Genomic DNA, 18,742 nt, shown 5'->3' on the forward strand with positions numbered 1-18,742 from the left:
TAACTGAGCAGAAGAAAGCTTCCGAGTAGCGTTGACACTGAAAGCAGGCTTCTGCGTGGGCACAGGGGGAGGAGGGATGGTTCACTGTCTAAAGAAACCTACAATTACTCCAGTGAAGCCACACGTGTAAGCAAAATTGGTGACGTGTTCTGATGCTTCAGAGAGGAAGTGTGGAAGCAGGTGATGTTAAATGCAGGTGGCCATGAGGCTTTTGAGTAGGCAAACATATGAGTCAGTCCCATGGAGTGCCATGACTGCCGGTCCATACAGCATGCTTTTTTTCAGCAAAGATAAAGACCTGCAAGAGATGCTAAAATAACTTTCCAGTGCGGCCCAGGATTAGCACGTTCTCATCTGTCGCAAGCTGGCATAACTCCCATTAAATCAGTGGCACAGCGCCTATCTGCTTATCCCGTGGCCTGATCCGCTCTCCCCACAGAGTGCAAAGCAGTACAGAAACTTTAAAGCAGCATCATAAGATACAGACTGTTGGTGAAACTTCTGTTTTTGTGGCTAATAGCTCTGCCTTCTTAACTCTCGGAACAGAGTGTGGCTACGTTAGCTTACGTTTCTAGTTTTTCTTTAATGCTTAGTGTAGAAATTGAACTAATTATCTGCATGATCTCCTGGTACATTTTGTTGTTGGCAACAGAAACCATCTCTCTCTCTGATAAAGGTAATTTTCAATAGCTTTGGTGGTTTAAATATGCCGAGTGATTATTTTTTTTTTTTGCCTTAACTTGTATTCTTCTGAATTTTGAACAGCACGATTGTTTGTTTCTCCTTAGGGACAGGGAGCAGGGACATGTGCAATATCTGAAACGCTCAGAGATGTTTTGAAGAACCTCTTTAGCTCAGTTTCTCCATCTGTAGTGTTGAGTACAAGGCCTACAGACATAAAGGAGATTCAGGTAAGTCCTATTCCTACCTGAATCTTTTGAGAAGTCTCTTTCTGCATAGTGCTTTTATTTACCTATTCATGACCCACAAACAAGTAAGTTTAACACCACTCAGTGATCAGAAACAACTGCAATGCTTGCTTTAAAACAACATAGCCTTTGGCAGTGGAGGCTTTGTGATTATAACTCCCATGTGGCTACTTGTAGATGTTACACCACATCATGTCTAATTCCCTATATTAATGTGACAGAAGCTGAACGCGTTTGCATATGCACAATCCCTCTTCTTTTGCTTGCTTTTCACAGAATGTACAGAACACGAGTGTTCTCCCTCAGGGCACTAGTCCGCCTAAACCTCCAAGGGCTCACGAACTGAAACTGCTGGTAAAGAACATTGCAGTAAACCTAGCCGATCACAGTGCTGCAGGTAACGTAGCCCAGAGGATGCTGCTCGCTTTTAAGTAGGGTGTTTGTTTTGTTTGTTTCTGTGTTTGTATTCTTCTGGCTGAAATCATTGGAAAGTTCTAGTTTACAAGCTTGGCTCAAAACAAGACGTAAGAAATTGCTGTGCTCTGAGAAACGGGCTTAGTCATGCTTGTACAAAACTGTGTTTTAGTCTGGCTGATTATTTAGACACCTTAATCTTCGTGGAAACAAATTCATCATGTTTGAAAACAAATTAAAATGAACATATTTGTAGAGCTGGTTGTTTATTTTTGGGAGTTACTTTTTATTTCTAAATAAACACACTTAGGGTGTGTACAAGGTAGTGGGGGAGGGCTCAGACCCAACTCTTCATTAACTCTTAGCAGTGGCATTGGGTTGGTTCAATATGGCCTTGTTTTTACATCTGCTTTTCTTTACTTTTGAGCAATTTACTGATTTATGTAAAACTCTCCTCTTTTATGCAAACTTTCCTCAAAGGAGAGTGTTTTGGTGGTGGTGGTGTGTGTTTGTTTTTTTTCTTTTTTTCTTTTTTTCTTTTTTTTTTTTCCAATAAAGTACCTCTGTGGGGAGAGGAGGGGGGTACTTCTTGCAGATTGAGAATGAAACCAAAAGATCACTGCCTGGTGAAGTTGCACTGTTGGTTTAAGAAAAAAACACTGAGCCTGTCTAACAAGTATTCAAACTACTTCAAGTGCAAGCATGCTTGCATCACTGCTTGAGGCATGAGTGAGCATATTTGGGATTTTGTCAGAGGAAATGCAGACACGAGGCCCTGTGATTTATGGTCGCTAACAATTCCGTAACAATCTTTTTAATGGAAGCTTGTGGCTGCTAAATTGGGAAAGGTACTAATTTTGGATAAATATATCCTGCTTGCTTTACTCCTTTTTTTCAGTTAGATGTAGCAAGTTTTTGCCCCAGACTGTTGCATAATGCTGCTTTGCTCATCCTGGTTGGAAGCGACTCCTCTAAAACTTTCTGCAGGCTGTTTTTTTAAATATATTATGTATACGTATAGCGGTTCTGGAACTCTTTGCAGTGAAATGTCCTCTATAAATAAAGCTGTGCTGGAAACTGTAGAGTGCAGCAGGAAAACTCATTCAGAATTCATTGTTACTCTACAGTTTTGTAGTGCAAGCTAAGCATTTTGGTAGAGCTGATCATTTTGGCTGCTGTTAAAAAGTCATGAGATGAGATGCCTTTATTAGCACAGAGCACATGCTGCAAAGGATTCATTGCTGTGGGAAGGCTCGCTGTCCCCTCCTTGAAAAGGAGAGGAAGAGGGGACAATTAATGCACTCTTCTTTGGGAAACTAGATACTGAGATCCAAAAATCACCGCTTGCTCTTCTGAGAGGAGATGGAGGAAATCTTGGTGGTTCCCTAGCAACTCTTGGAGCTCAGATGCTTTGGAGCTGAGAAATAAAGTTTCACAGTGGGGTTTAGCTGGTCACTTTAAATCCAGTGAAAATACTGCACAGCTGGGTAGATGCTGGCTTCTGGACATAGCTTGCTGCCGTTTGGTTATTGTTCCCTTCCCTCTTCCTGGCCTTGTCTTGCAACAATAATTAACCATCCTGTTGCAACTCTGAGACTCCCTAGGAGCATGCACTATTGCAGGCTCACCACTGCAGATACATACTGGGTTGGGGAGGGGAGAGGAGGGTTTGTCCATCCTGACCATTAAGCTCAAACATGGGTTGCCAGCAAGTTTTATAGGAGCTTGTGGCTTTCCTATGGATGTGTGAGTTCAGCCGGTGAGTAACCAGCAACAGAACTGGCCTCTGCTTATGGGCTGCCCTTGGTTTTGTCTCCTTAATTTGTGCATGTAATCAGACGCTGTCCTAGGTTGGTGCTATATGGCCCACAGTGCATCATCAAGGGTAAAAGGGACTTCTCCTGTTAAGGAAAAAAAAATCATTAGCTGTGAACAGCAGAGAGCACGGGGCGGAGCTGTTAAAAAACCCCGCTGCAGTGTCAGTCCCTGGGTGGCTCCAGTGCAGAGCTGTATGCGCTTTTCTGCACCAGGCTGCTCAGCTCTGCTGGCAGCATGAGCAGGCAGCAGGGACATATGGCTGCTATAACAGAAAACCGCCCTGGGTTCATTAACTCAGGCTCAGCGTGCTGGGAAAGCAGCTAAACTACTTACTCCGGGGTTAGCTTGGATCCCAAATAAGCTGTGTGTACGTAGTGCTTTGTCTCCTCTGATAACCTTGTCAGGCCCAAGCTGCTTCTCTGCTTGAGACAGGGCTTCTCCACAGCCCAGCCACACCACCAGTGGACAACTGAGAGTTGGTGGTGATGAATGTAAACCTGGGTTCTTCCAGAGGGCTGGAGGCAGCACATCTTCTGTTTGCTTTGCACGAAGTCATTACTGAGCTTTTCACTGCTGCCCTTGCTATAGGGGAACCCCAAGACTGAAATGATTTCTAAGGCTGTGGAAGCCAAAACGGCAGAAGTTGTTTTAAGAGTGACATGTTGAGCAAATTATTTGCACTTGGATTAGCAAATAGAAAAAAAACTACTCTGGTACACCAGTTAGTCACTGGAGTGAATTCCAAGATCAAGGTGTAGTAACTCTGTGCCAGTACTCTGAAATGCCATGAACTTGTTAGAAACTGCAGTCCATAAAGCCATCATTAATTAACATGACTGTGATTGTTCCCTTGCTAGCAGAAGAAAGTTTATTTGGTATCCAAAGAAACCGTGTGACTCTGGCCGCTAGGAGCTTTGGTCTGTTTTTGTAGAGCAGCTCAAAGCAACTTTACTTCCCCACCCACACCACCAGCTCCTTGTTATTCACTCTGCATCCACATCCTTTCTTTTTATCTTTCTGTGCCTGCACTTCCTTGCTTCATGACAGAATTTAAAATGGGTCACCATGTTTCACACTGTATAGAAGAGTGTGTAGGACAACGATGACCCAGTCTCGACCAGTGCCATTATTGCACATGGTTTACAAACCGAGGGGAGGGGAGAAATTTATTCTGTGAGTGGGTGAGAAAGTGTTTCCAAATGGTCTGTTGAAAAGTGCAATATGTAAGGAAGGGAATTCTTCACTTTCTTTTGAGTAAGTATATCTCCTGTTGGTGGAGTATTAATAACTTTTTTTTTTTTCCCCCCCTTACAGGCAGCACAAACCTTGTGTGTATAGTTCAGTTGAATGACCCTATGCAGAAGTTTTCCAGCTCTGTAGCCAAAAATGCTGCAAATCCCTTTTGGAAGGAAGAGTTTGTCTTGTAAGTAACTTACCTACAGATAACATTTCATAGTTTTTTTTGTTTTGTTTTGTTTTTTTACTGGCACTATGTGAAGTTTCAAGGGAAGAACAGTGTTTTGAAATATGTTCTGTCAGGTGGCCTCGGAAAAATCTGGAGCTGGTAGGGACCACTGGATATCTAATTACCCTCTGCGTGGTATATGATATCAAATAGGTCTCTAGATCTCCCTGACAGATATCTGGCTGTAGTTAATGACAGCAATAACAGGCAAAATAGATTACCCTGTACTCCAATTCAGTGTCAAAAAAAAAAAAAATGTTAGCAAGGTTTTATGTCACTTTACCTTGAAAACTGCATCTGAGGAAATCTGATGTCTCTCCCTTCCCTCTCCCCCAACTCGGAAATGTAAATGTGCAGACAGGTTGACTGTCTAAAAGAATTATGGCTATTATACAAAGCAGAGTGTAAAACTAGATAGTAACTAATTAGGTTGTTTTTTTTTGTGTAGAACATAAATGGGAATTTGGGGCAGCCTGCACAGTATTGTGTGATTTATGCAGCTTCTGTAAATAGGGTCAAAAGTGAGCAGTTCTAAAACTGTTTTAATTTCCACTTTCTGGTGGCAGAGCAGAAAATATCTGGTCGCTTCTATGTTGTATGAGGAGAGGAGTGGGGAGCCACAGATGCAGTGATGGGTTACAGGTGTGTTTCTCTAGTGGCTTTAGACAAGCACACAGGCAGAAGCAGCTTTCCAGGGAAATGGGGTAGTGATGCTGCCATGCAACATACTACAGGTGCTGCTTTTTTTTTTTTCCTTCTACTGGATTATTAATGTGAGAGGCACTTGGTATGTGGTGGACTATCCATGGTTCTCTATGTAGCTTTCCTCTCCCACTTCAGTTTCATTCATAGAATCATCTAGGGTGGAAAAGACCTTTAAGATCATAGAAAAACTTGGGTTGAAAGGGAACCTTAAAGACTATCTAGTTCCAAACCATGGGCAGGGATGCCACCCACTAGATAAGTTTGTCCAGGGCCTCATCCAGCCTGGCCTTGAACACCTCCAGGGATGGGGCATCCACAACCTCGTTCGGCAACCCGTGCCAGTGCCTCACCGCCCTCTGAATGAAGAATTTCCTCCTAACCTCTAATTTAAGTTTCCCCTCTTTTAGTTTAAAGCCATTCACCCTTGTCCTGTCTATCTGATTGAGCAAAAAGTTGCTCTCCATCTTTTTCATAAGCGCTCTTTAAGTATTGAGAGGCTGCATTCAGGTCTCCCCAGTCTTCCCTTCTTGCGGCTGAACATCCCCAGCTCTTTCAGCCTTTCTTCACAGGAGAGGTGCTGCAGCCCTCTGAGCATCTTTGTGGCCCCCCTCTGGACCTGTTCTACCAGCCCCACATCCTTCTCGTGCTGGGGGCCCCAGACCTGGCCGCAGCACTCCGAGTGGGGCCTCACAAGGGCAGAGCAGAGGGGCACAATCCCCTCCCTCCACCCGCTGGCCACCCCTCTGCTGACGCAGTCCAGGATGCAGCTGGCCTTCTGGGCTGCAAGCACGCGCTGCTGGTGATCATCAAGAACAAGTCCACCTGTTTTTCTGCCACATTTTTCATCACTATCTAGTCACAGCGTGGCGTTCACCATACTCATTCTTTCTCTTGTGAAGCAGAACCTCACCTTGCAAAGGTCTGAGTGAGCATTCAGCCCTGTGCCTGTCAGTGCTGAGTGCTGCCTTCCTTGAGGAGTGCTGTGCTGTGCACTTCTGTGCGTTTCTCCTCAACTTCCAGGGGAAACAAGTGCGCAGATCTTTTCCTGCCTCCCCACTGCAGTTTTACTGGGCCGTGCCTACCTACGTTATGGGAGCGTGCTCTGCAAAAACAGGAGTGTCGAGGGGAAAAGCAACACGGGTTGCTTGAAATAAAGGAAGGCACTGGGACTGGTTGTCAGAAGCTGTGCAGGACTTCAAGAACACTTGACTCCTCTGAATGCGTGCAGAAGTTGAGATGATAAGAAGTCACTGAGGTCAGCAAATTCAAATGGATGTTGTAGAACAACACTGAGACGTCCCATCTTTCTGTGTGGCTTGGTAGAGAAATATGCCTTGTGTCTCCTCCTGCTGGCAAGCGGAGAACCAGCTAGGAAGCTCTCTTCCTACAATTCGATGACTTCATGTCTTACAGAGCCTGATCTCAGTTACGAGGATCTACAGCTTTTGTGGGAAGCCAGAGCAGGCAGCATTCTCCCCTGACAGTTTGCTGTGTCCCCATCGCAGCTTGAGGATTAGTGTGATGCAACTTCTGCTCCACAGTAGGAGAAACAATGCACTTCGTTAGCAGCTTTCTTTTCTGGCGTATCTCAAAGTGCTTCACTCCCTAGGTTTGTGAATCACGTCAGCCATCTGTTGGTGGAGCAGCATGTGCTCAGTGTTGTCGAACAGACACACGCCCAGCGCTTTCAGACAGGAAGTTTATAAGAATAATGACCTTTCCAACTGAAAGTGCAGAGGGAGGGCAGGCAGGATGTGATTAAGTTGACTGGAATTTGGCCTTGATGCTAGGGATAGTGCTGGGTTTTCCACGATGTTTGCTATTTTTCGGAAGGGCATGAGGTAAGCTTGGGGACTTTTAAAGATAAGTGATCAGGATTTGAGTGTATACTTTCTTTCATATTCATTCCCCCCTGACTTTTTTAATTCAGAAACAAAAATACCCACCAGCTTGAAGACCAGTGTCCTGACCGCCATGTCAGGCCTTGATTTAGCTTTGTGAGAAGAGCAGCAACAGGTAGCCTCAAGGTGATTCTTCTCAAGTTTTGGAGGTGCAGGAGGGAATGGTAGAGGCAGGGAGAAGGTTAAAGCCTGCTGCATAGGTTATGTCCTGGAGCATCTGATGGAGCTGGAGTATCTGCAACCAAGATCACGCCAGCCTGAAGTGGAGACATGGAAAAATAAAATACACGCATGTGTTCCCTCGAGCTTTTTGGCAGAACACTTGCCAAGATGGGCGTAAAATCAAGTTTTACTACAAGACTCCTCAGTAGCTACCCAGTTCACTGTTTCACTGGAGGGAAGTTTTTGTTGTTATTGTTTTTTTTAAAATCTCTTGTCTGGTTCATCTTACAGAGTTCTACAAATGCCAGTAGTTCTGCTAATAGTACACATTAGTTCTGTCACAGATAAACTATTTCTTCTTATCTTGCAACATCCTTCAGTCTTATTTTGGAAAAGTCATACTGACTCTTCTCACTAGAGCCTGTTGACTATTTCCTTGCTTCTCTCTTGCTCTGCAGGACACTTTCCTGCTTTGACAAGATAATGCACAGCTTTGAATAGGCAGTTGATTGGACCTATTCCAGCATCTTAACTTAAAAATTTCAGCAATGCTCACTTCTGAACCTGCCAGGAAAAAAAATGGCTTTCTTAGTGCTGCTGCATAGGAGTTGGACTAGGAACTATCAGCCTGAAAGGCAGTGCTGGGGAGAAGAAAAGCCTCTGACAGTTTAGGCAGTTGAACTTCTGAACCATGCTGGAGGGAACCAAACCCTGTTTTTCTGGCTGAGATTCCTTAGTCATTCTTACTGAGGTCAAAAAGAAGCCACGCACACTGCCTGCCCGGCACCCTGGTGGGTTGGCCGTGTGGGGCTGTGCTTGGTGCAGGGCAAGGAATTGGGGACCAGAAAGAGACAGGGAATATCTACATGGGAAAGAGGATCTTTTGCATGCAAAAACCTAACGTAGTTTCATTTATTTTGCAGTGAACTAAGTGCCAAATCAAAAACATTGCAACTGCAAATAGTAGAAGACGGAAAGTTGGATAGTAAGTATTAAAACTGAAGCGTTTTGCATGATCACCTCGTGAGCATTGCTAAATGTTGACATGAATCCTCCTTTAGTTCTACCTGGCTGTATAGCCATATAAGAAACTGATTTGTGAACCTGTGTAGAAGTTCAGGTGTCTTATGCTGACTCGTCCTGACTGTCCCATCAGCTGTACTTGCTGTAATGTAGAGAGCCCTGGAGGAGAAAACAACAGCAAAAGGGAGATCAGCCGAAAAGAGCTAGCCAAGTTTATACAAAACAGACATGTTGAGGAAGACGTGTAAGCTAAGTTTATGTTTTAAAACTCAGTAAGCCTGTCCTCAAATGTAGGTCCTAGAGTTAAAATCCACAGAAAACTGCAGAGTTCTTGGGCACGCTAATCCACCTGGGTCAGCTGCTGTCTAGGGACTTTCTTACTTCCACCAGTAAGCCCAGACAGAAGAGAAATAAACTGTTAAAAAGTATCTGTCCTCCTCAGGACAGATTTAAGGTTGCAAATGAATCTTGAATCAGCCTTTGTTTCTAGGCTGTCAATAGCTGTTGGTAATCCTAATTTTTTGACCTTCTAAAATTTTAACAGATTCTCTGTAAGTATTTTTTGTTTCAAGTTAATCTTTCCCCTTCTTTCTCTGACTGAAGGGTAATTGTTCATCCTAACTCCTTCCTTTTCAAGCCCAAAAGACTGCCCAGCCATTACCAAGTATAAAACGCACTAATTCTGGTTGCATTGGATTAAATATAGAACTTAAAGAATAAAATATTTTTGATTCTGTTGTTACAGTTTACAATTAGTTTTCAGTGGCAAAGAAAAACCACTGAACTATTGCACTGTGTTTATTCAGAGAAGTATTCCCTTCCAAGTGCTGGGGGTAAGGGATGGGTAGGTTTTGAGACCAGGGAGCATGTTGAGCTGTTTGCATGAGCTTTGTGAAGTTGCTCCAAAAATACGTCGCTTACCTGAGCTTTATTGAAGCGATGCCACAAGTTCATAAATTCTTCTCATAGGTACTGCTTGTCCTTTTACTGATACACTTCTGCTTTAACTAGAAGTAGCAACCGTATTTCACCTCTCGAATCCATTTGCTTTTTCCTTCTTACACCGTGTTTCAGATATAAAACAAACAGGCAACAAATGATTATTTGTTGAAGGATTATTTGAAGGATGGGAAATCAAATGTAAGCAAATGATTTTAAAAAAAACCTCTGATGTGGATGCTGTTTGAGAGAGAGAAGGGAGAGCTATATAATCAGCAAATGCATATTGTTTCTTACATAAAGTCTAGTCGTCAAGCATCTTTTGTAATGGGTCTTTCAAACAATACCAGTAGTATACCACATCCTTCTGAGAGTGTAAATATCAATCTGGTTTTAAAACAAAAAAGAAAAAAACAGTTGATTAGAATGACAATTGTCTTTCTTCTCCCCTGGCTCCACCACTGCCTTAGCTGTTCTTCTCCCGAAAATCTGAATGGAAAACTCAGAGTAGAATCATGAGAGTGGGTAATGGGAGTATAATGTAGATCGCTGTGCCCTTGGATTTTGCATAAAACTAGGATTTCATCCCTGAAATCATGCAGTAATTTTGCTAATGGTTTGCTCCAGTCTAATGTAGCTAACAAAGGGGAGGAATAAGAGAACAGACACTGAAGATCAAATTAAGAAGCAATATTCTTGATGATACACCAGTTTACTAGGAACCCAAGGAGGTGTTCTCTGAAAAGAAAGATGGAAGTAACCCATTAAGGAGATTGTTCAAGAACATAATATTACTATTTCTAACTGTTTTCTTTTCCTCTAAGCATTCTGCTTATACAGGGGGGGAAATGGCCAGAAATAGTGGCAAGCAGGTAATGTTTCATGTATCCATTCTTTGTTGCTCAGTATTAGGCCGGACTGGGGAACAGTTGAAAAATGCAAAGAAAGCTCTGAACAAGGCACTCACTGTCCCGTGGTGTAGAAACAGTTATTGTCATTAGCTGCTGTTCTTCCTCCTTTCCTGTCTCCTCATCCTTAAATATACTGACAGCTCAGATGAGTGCTGATTTATTTTTATTTTTTTTAAATTTATTTCTTCTAGGTTCTTTGTCCTCAAAGGCAACTGTACCTCTAGATTTGTTCAGGAAGCAACCTTCTGGCCAACAAAGCTTTGCACTGAACAGCACGGCCAGTGAGAGCAGTCCAGAGCTGGGGCCTCGGCTGGGATCCATTAGTGCAGAGGTATGGCCCGGGGATGTCTTTAGGGTGGATCTTTGACTTCTGGAGGGCCTTGTGAATGCTCATCTTGTGCTGTGGACTGTCCTTCACAGTGCAGTGCAATGTGTGGCCCAATTCGAGTAGCACATTCATATTCTATGGCAACACGTCACACTGTATGTGTGCATATCAAACGTAATAGCTGGCTATTGAATGTTCTTAGAAATGTTAAAGGAGCACTAGCTAGGAATGTTAATGTCCTTCTTGCTTATCTGCACCGCTAAGGTGAAATATCTTTTCTCTTCCTAGTTCTTCTTTATAGAGCCTAATGAGCTAAAGACTTGGCAAGTTTCTTCTCCAGTGCCAAGCACTAAGATAGAAAAGGATCGAACTGTGATGCCCTGTGGGACTGTGGTCACTACTGTAACTGCTGTGAAAACCAAACCTCGACTAGAAGGGAGATCATCTCCTCCGAGCACAGGTGAGGAAGTCCAATTCTTTCTATGTTTGCCATTAGGATTGTCTGTGGGGAGCAGGAGAATTTGCTGCAAGGAGAGAGTGGGATGAAAGGGAAGGGGCTGGTGTCCAGATTTCTCTGATGTGTTGGTGGGGGGGGGCACTTTTTGTATTCTTCAAGATTAGGTTTTTAATTTTCATGAAGCCTTGTTCTTACAAGAGGAGAGGTTAGTACTCCTTTTAGTACACATTTTAAAGCTTTATGCTGGAGTAATAATGTAGAAGAGCTTTGTGGGTGTTTTTCCCATGTGACAAAAGTGTCAGTCTCTGAGTGCTTGCTGGTGACAGTCTTGTTGCTGTGCCTTCTAACCTCGGTGTGTATTATAGTCTGTGGTGAGGATTGGTATGCCATTCTCTGACAAACTTTTTTCAGAATACCTTTGAAGAGTAGACTCAATTCTTCTTGGGATATGTATGAAAATAAAATCTCTAAACAGTCTTTGTTTGAAGTCTCACAAAGAGCTGCAGTCTCTTCAGTTCTCAAAGCAGATCTTTTGCTTAAATGGATATTGTCTAGTGTATTACAGAAAATGCTTAAAAATAAGTTCCTGTACTTCACAGGTCTTTAGGGGGTCACACTACCATAGAGAGCATGCATTGAGACTGCTTTCTCAAACACTTACATTTTGAACAAGCTTTTAAATTGGTATAATTTACTCTTATTATTTTCATAGTAAGTGTCTCAAATAGTTTAAATAACCAAGAAATTTCGTCTTCAGATTCTCCTGTGAAAACTCCAGTTAAGGTCAAGATGATTGAAAAGGATTTCTCTGTTCAAGCTACCCATTCTCATGGTGCTACAGTCAGCAAAACTTTATCATCTTCAGATACAGGTAATAGAAACTTTCGAGGCTTATAATCAGAGCACGTCTCTCTAGGCTGCACATGGGATTAATGTAATCCTGTTAAAATAACAACAAACCCACATGGCTACTGCCTTTCAACAGGCACTGAGTTGTTTATGTTAGCAAGTGCTGTGGTTAGGGATATAGCAGTCTTGCAATAGAAGCCTGTTTTTAATTGGAGATTTAAATTACTAATTTTGAAAAAATAACAATGAGCTGTGGTTTGGAGAGGGGAGGTGACTGCAAAAAAAAAAAAAAAAAAAAAGCCAGGCTGGCTTTTCTCTTACTTCTGAATGAAAGGCTCCTCCTTTATAAAAGCATGAGGGATACTGCACAAAATGAAAAACGTCCAAAACTTAACTCTAAGGCCACTCTGAATTCCCCTCTCTGAATAGAAGGCTTCAGGCTGGCTTGATGTAAAGCAGACCAGAACAGCAGGAACACTGAATTCTCTTCCAAACTCTGCCACTGTTGTTTTGTTTGGTGCTAATGCAAATACATAATCTTGCTGTGCCAGTTCGTTCACTTTCCTAAGTCACCTGGTATGTAGTTGAAGAGCCATTAGGTTCTTCAGAGCATCAGGTAGCATTGACGATATCTTTAATTACAAATTCACTTTGAATTCAACTCGATTTTGACTCTGTGCCCTGTGTTTTCGGGGTACAACATATCGTCAGCATATTTTTCAGGCCTTTGTGTTGTCACCATTAATTCTTCAGCTCTGTAGGCAGCAGTGATGAAAGGTGTGTTCCAGTATAGCTGTAAATGGCACGTGATGTGGAGTTCAGTTTTCTTTGCACATATTTGAGCACACATGGGACAATCTGGAGACAATCTAGGCTGCACCTGGAACAGTCAGAAGGCTTGCTCAGAGATAGACATGTACAGGCAAAAAGTCAGAAATTTGGGAAGGACTGCAAACTATGGGTTAATAACACTTGAATTTTTCCCTGTCTTTAGACAAATGTTACCACGCATCAGGATTGTATTTACTAAGCCAATCTGGGAAGCCTTAGACTTCCAAGTTTTCTCTCATAACTTATTTTGATCTCAAAGATAAAAAGCACTTACTGGAAAACCTGTGAATGCAGCTTAGGGCACATTGAGATGGGCAGTGTTTTTCTTTTTATGGGAGTTCAGGGGAATTTCTGTGAAATATTAATACACCACAACAGGAAGAATTACTCATTAGATCAAAAGCTCCAGGAAAATGAAAGGAATACAAAGGAGCGTTCAGTATGGCAATAACTTAGGTAGTACTTATTACAAACATGAAGCCATAATAGCTACAAGCTCTATGGAAAAGACACCGTGTCCTTGCCATAGTTCCAAATAATGACAACAATAAGAGTCAGTAAGTGCTTCTGATGCTGTCCTGAGCACTCAGCTCTTCCAAGGGGCTTTGCAGTGGTTATGAAGGTGGAAAAGCAGGGGTTTGTATTAAATGTGCAGGCGTGCGTGGGTGTACATTCCACTTGTGCACACCTACTGTTAAATTCCAGAGGTATCTGAGGTACTTAGTGTGGTATTATTATTTAGGCCTCATTTTTTTGTGCCTTAATGTCACAATAACAAAGAGACACCACTCAGTTTAATCAATGCTATTCCTGACTGTATCCTTTTGTTGTTAAATCTCTTATTAAAGAGCCCACCTCCAATAATTAAATCTGTGGGTTGCTTTTTTTTTTTGCTTCATTAACTTTATTAGATTTGTTTGTTTCAAAGCTTGATGAATTTGATTAGTTTATATTTGCTTGTACCCAAAGTTACTGCAGTGTAACAATGTGTTGAAATAATTAGCTGCTTTGCCTAGGTTTCTAAAACCTTCTGTGTGTTCAAGGCACAGGTTTGTAAGTGCAACTTTTGTACCTTTTCTCAGAACAATGGCTAACATGGACTGAGAAGAATGGAAAGACAAGACCCTGTAGCTGGGTGGTGGATTGGAAAATGTTTTGTTATTCATGGTGTTTATACTATTTCTGCTAATTTATTTGAATTTTAAATTAAGAACAATATCTTGCTCTGATACTTCCTTTTTTTTTTTCTTCTTTCTGAAATAATTCTTTTGTTTCAGAACTGTTGGTATTGAATGGCACCGATCCTGTTGCAGAAGCAGCCATTCGACAGTTAAGCGAGTCTGCAAAGCAGAAGCTGAAGTCTCCTAGGAAGAAAAGCACCATTATCATATCAGGGGTGTCCAAGGTAGAGCAGAAAGCAACACATTTAATTCTTAGTCTCTAGACTGTAAAGTCTTTGCTCCACTGAGTACTACGTGAATGTGCTTTCTGTTGTCTCCCATTCAGCAGTCTCTGTAGGATCTAGGTCTGTTCTTTTCTTACTGAAGAATTTTGAATTGAAGAAGTTTCTAATTTGTTTCAAGCTGAGCCAAATACAAGTGGGTTTACTGCAGAGTGGGTTGGTTTTTCATTCTTAATTTGACAGCCTGATTAAAACGTATGGTGTCCTTGGACAGGAGTGGGATGATTAGGAATTTGGGAAGACCAGTTTAAGTGAGGACAAAAGATTAGCCCTTGTCTGTATTTTGGATTTGTGTATTTGTATTTATCTGATATAGCTGTCAAGAAATCTTTCTACAAGATGAAATACATTGATACCTATATTCTTAATAATTAAATAATAAGATTATAAATAATAAGATTATTTTCTATGCAAGCTGATACATTGTTACAGCAGCACATGTAGGAACGTGTCCCATTACTTATAGTGGGGCCAGTGACAGGAGTGAGGCATGTACTTAAGTCTTTTTTTTTTTTTCAGTCATTTGGCTTTAGCAAGGCAATGTTTAGGTGAATATGGTCACCTAAATGGTCACCTGAATATGGATTCTTACTAGAATTTGACTATATGTTCCTCTCCTTTAGTGGAGCTGAAGAAGCCTCACGATGGCTTTCTGATGGCCCTGAGCAGTGCAGATGAAAGTGTAAAACAGAGATAAGAAAAGAACTTTTGCAGGGATGCTTGTTGTTGTTTTTCTTTGTTTGTTTGTTTTTGTTTTGTTTTGTTTTCTCTGGCAGAGCATTTTGTGTCAGTGTTGCCTCTTTATTTATTTATTTTTTTCTTTCACTGGGCAGACCTCTTTATCTCAGGACAGTGAAGCTGCACTGATGATGGACTATGCTGCAGCCATGGACAGCTCCTGCAAAGAAGCAGATCCAGCACCCACTGGAGAGGAGGCTATTGCAAAAGTCACCTCTGATGAAAAGCTGTCATTAGGTGCTTCAGAAACAGTACCTGATACTGACCCTCAGCAAAGTGCCCATAAGGCTTGGGGCTTGGAGAATGGCAGTCAGCAGTGGAACTCCAACACGCTCTTAGACCAGACCTGTGAAGAAATATCTGGGAGCTCATTAAGTGTTTCAGAAACTGGGAGCATGAAAAAGTCTAAAGGTATGTGAGCCTTACCTCTCCTTCAGTGAACGACTGCTTTTTTGTACATAAGTGACAGCGTTGTGCAACACTATATAGTAGGTTATCTTCTTGTACTGATTTTTCTTCTGAAACTCCATGCAGTTGTGATGTTGATGGAAGCTGTCTTACTAGCAGCTATAAAGAGTGCAGACCTCCTGCTTCCAGAGATATGGCAGGCTCTCTGACGTTCTCCTTCATCTGGAAGCTAGAAGGGCTCACCCTTACAAGCTGCAAGGCAGACCACTAAGCCTGACCCAGTATCTGGGAGGGAGATAACTGACCACATTGTCAGTTCCTCAGTGAGAAAAGTGTTCTTGTAAACAAAGACTTGTTCTGTGTTAGAAGTCCCATTACTGATGTGAAAATGGCAAGGTCCTGCGGTTGCTTCCTGGTAGGTTGCTTTTCTTCCTTTTTTCTTCCTTGCTTCTCTGAGCACAAGCTTCCCTGCCCTCACTAAAATATGTGCTCAGTCAGCACCAATGGCTAAGCCAGAAGTTTTTCTGTTATCATTAATACGTAGTTTTCTATAAACTGTAATAAAGTATAATTTAATAAGTAAATAAAGGGTCAGATCATTTTGCTCATGTAGTTACATGCCTGGATAGCTGCAATTTGGAAATGTCTTAGGATTCGTTGTGTTTCCTTTGACCATTGACCTCTTAGGCTGTCGTGCTGTCTTGTGGCTATGTGGTAGACACAGGTGGCTGTTAGAAAGTCTGAAAGAAGAGTGACTTCAGTGGACTTTCACCTGTGCCTTGAACAGGCAGCACACCAGCCTCAGGGGATGTGCAGTCAAGTTGAAAAAATGGCAGTTTCTCACCTGTATTCATCCCTCTTTTGCTTTATTTTATCTTCTTTCCTTACCCTGAGGTAGTGTGAAATGGCTTTCTACAAAACCTCAGTATAGTACTAGATTATTGTAATGTGCCCCACATAAGGTGTATCTGTAAGGCCTCTTTGTCAAAGTTCTCCCTTAGGACATTGAGGTCTTGTCTTTTCACAGCACTTTTTTTTTTTTTTTTTTCAGCTGATAGTTTAGAATGGCACAGCAACAATCAGTTTGGCATTAGAAGGCTTTGGGTGTGTTTGAGGTGGGGTTAGGCAGCTAAGCATGAAGTGAACATTTGTCTTTTTTGGAGCCTGGTGAGATTTACAAAGCTGTATGAGATTTTGCAAAAACCTCTGAACTCCTCTTTAATGTGTTACTCAAAACACGCGAATGGAAGTTTGTTTGTGAACTGTTGTCTCTTTTTTTTTTTCCCTGTGCAGTATGTTGCAAAGAGATCAGACTTCTGAAGATTCTCTTTGCACAATGTAGGGTGGGACTGCTAAAAAAGGGCAAGTTATCTCTAATATTTGAGACAGTTGTCTCAGCTGAAAAAGATTTCTAAAAACAGTCTAAAATCCCTTTCCTTATGCACAGATCTTTGTGTGGAAATCTTGAATCTCTGCTTTGTCACAGCCAAAGAGCTTTTATAGAGTGAGATAGGGAAAGGAGGTAGAAATGTTTTCCTGAGTTAGGTTTGAATAGTTCAAGGGTTTTTTTGTTAAACACCTTCCCTTCTAAAAAACAAGAACAGCAACAGCAAAAAACAGCCTTCTTCTTTAAAAAGCCTTGTGTATGGTATTAATGTCTTAAAGTTAGCGTTGTCTTTCTATTTTTTCAGTCTTGCATATTTTTGTTCTTTACCTTTCTGACTTCCTGTTTCTTACCCATTCCCTTTTATAAACTTAAGAGGACCACTATGCCAGCCAGAATTAATTACCTACACAGTAAGTTACTTTTGTCTTACTTTTTAAAGAAAATGTAGCTTTACAATGGTACTCTCATTGTAAAAAACGAAGCAAAATGTAGTTTGGCACCTGTCTTCTTCTCCCCCCATCCATTTCTTTCCCCCCTCCAAAATGGCCTTCCTGTGCTCGGATGCCCTAGCAGACTAGTCTGCCGTAACAAATTCCTGGTGGGTGTGCTGTTCAGGTGGGTCACACAGAGTGGGCTGCAAGGAAGGCTTGGAGGGGTGCTCTGTGCTCCCGATCTCTGTCCACCATGCCCGTTCCTGTCCTATCTGGTTATCGGTCAAACATCTGCTCATGCAAACCATGTGTGACCCCATACTGGATATGCATACACAGAATGCTTATTTTAAAAGCTGCTGCTTACGGTTTTCGAGATCTCTTTTGTAGCCAAACTCCTTGAGCTACAAGTTCCTCAGCAGCTATTTACAGTCACTTGGATTAAAACTGTTTTGGAGTTGGGAAGGAATGGAAAGAAGCATCTCTATTTGTTTCCTAGTAGATGTAGAAGGGAATCTGAATCTAATTTCTGTTATCAACCAAAGTGATCCTAACCCCACAAGCCTGTGCTCAGGAGCCTGTGAAGACCTGAGTCTGGACAGTGCTCTTGAGACTCTCTGCTTATCTCCTGGTGTTAGGGGCAAAGTTGGCATGCGGATCCTGTTGAACTCGAGAAGTAAGCATGCAAACAGCACGAGCATCACCAAGCTTGTGATTTGCCCTGTACCTGATCTCCTCGGTCGGGGTGCATGCCTCCACAGCAGCTAGAGCCACCCTCAGGCAGCACGTGCCAGGCTGGCTGGAGACTGATGGGTGGCAGTGGGGATGTGGCAAGCTTCCAGGTACCGGTGACCTCACTACCTCTGAAAACACAAGCTTTCATGCCAAGGGGCTCCTGCTTTTGCTGAGGCCGTGCTGTTCTCAGAGAAGTGCTGCCTGCAGCTTTTTCAGCTGTAGCAAGTTGTCCTGGGCCACCAGCACAGGTTTTGCATCATTCTTTGTTTGGTTCTGTTCCCTAGGATGGAAAATCGGTCTGAATGGATAGGACTAAGTATCTGTTTACAGATAAACTCCTCTGTCCTGTACCTCCCATTGGCACAACTTCAGCTGCAGCTGCCAAGTCTGCTGGGCAGAACAGCTGAGTGCTAAAACAAAAGCCGCACAGCAGCAGGGCCTCAGCAACCTCCCCCAGCCCCGGCATATTAACAACTGTCAGTGTCACAGGGTAAAACACTGCTTCTTTTATGCTGTTGACAAGAGCTTGAAGTGGTACTGCCTTGCCAAAGTTATCAGTCAGGGGGTGACGGGAGAGCGGTCGAGAGTCAAATCCGTGAGTTGCAGTGGCTTTCAGCTGACTTCTGCTTCAATCCCGTTGTGCCTGGTGAGCTCAGTCTCAGCCTCAGCCAGGCAAAACATGCTGGAATATCCTCCCGGATGCTGAGTGCCTAGTCCTTAAAATAAAAAGTAATAATGCCAAGCACACATTTGTAAGTGTTCCTGTCTGAACAAAGCATCTGGCTGCGTGGAGCAGGGCTGCCATGAATTGCCTATTCTGCAGCTGCTGCTGTGCGAAATGCCACGCAG

At 42.5% G+C, this 18,742-nt stretch overlaps 1 protein-coding gene across 2 annotated transcripts in view; it reads left to right on the forward strand.

Annotated features, from left to right (window-relative positions):
• Positions 1–18,742, forward strand: part of C2CD2 (C2 calcium dependent domain containing 2) — a 39,343-nt gene that overhangs the window by 14,263 nt on the left and 6,338 nt on the right. The window contains exons 5-14 of one of the 2 annotated variants that reach the window (XM_027448547.3): positions 789–911; positions 1,206–1,326; positions 4,476–4,584; positions 8,318–8,379; positions 10,459–10,598; positions 10,884–11,055; positions 11,810–11,923; positions 14,010–14,137; positions 15,028–15,343; positions 17,101–17,137. In XM_027448547.3, coding sequence (XP_027304348.3) covers positions 789–911; positions 1,206–1,326; positions 4,476–4,584; positions 8,318–8,379; positions 10,459–10,598; positions 10,884–11,055; positions 11,810–11,923; positions 14,010–14,137; positions 15,028–15,343; positions 17,101–17,126 — 1,311 coding nt within the window. In that variant the 3' untranslated portion in view covers positions 17,127–17,137. The remainder of the gene's footprint in view (positions 1–788; positions 912–1,205; positions 1,327–4,475; positions 4,585–8,317; positions 8,380–10,458; positions 10,599–10,883; positions 11,056–11,809; positions 11,924–14,009; positions 14,138–15,027; positions 15,344–17,100; positions 17,138–18,742) is intronic. The other variant, XM_027448539.3, reaches the window with a different exon arrangement.

The sequence above is a fragment of the Anas platyrhynchos genome, chromosome 1 (genome assembly GCF_047663525.1).
Source record: "Anas platyrhynchos isolate ZD024472 breed Pekin duck chromosome 1, IASCAAS_PekinDuck_T2T, whole genome shotgun sequence".
Taxonomy (NCBI): Eukaryota; Metazoa; Chordata; class Aves; order Anseriformes; family Anatidae; genus Anas; species Anas platyrhynchos.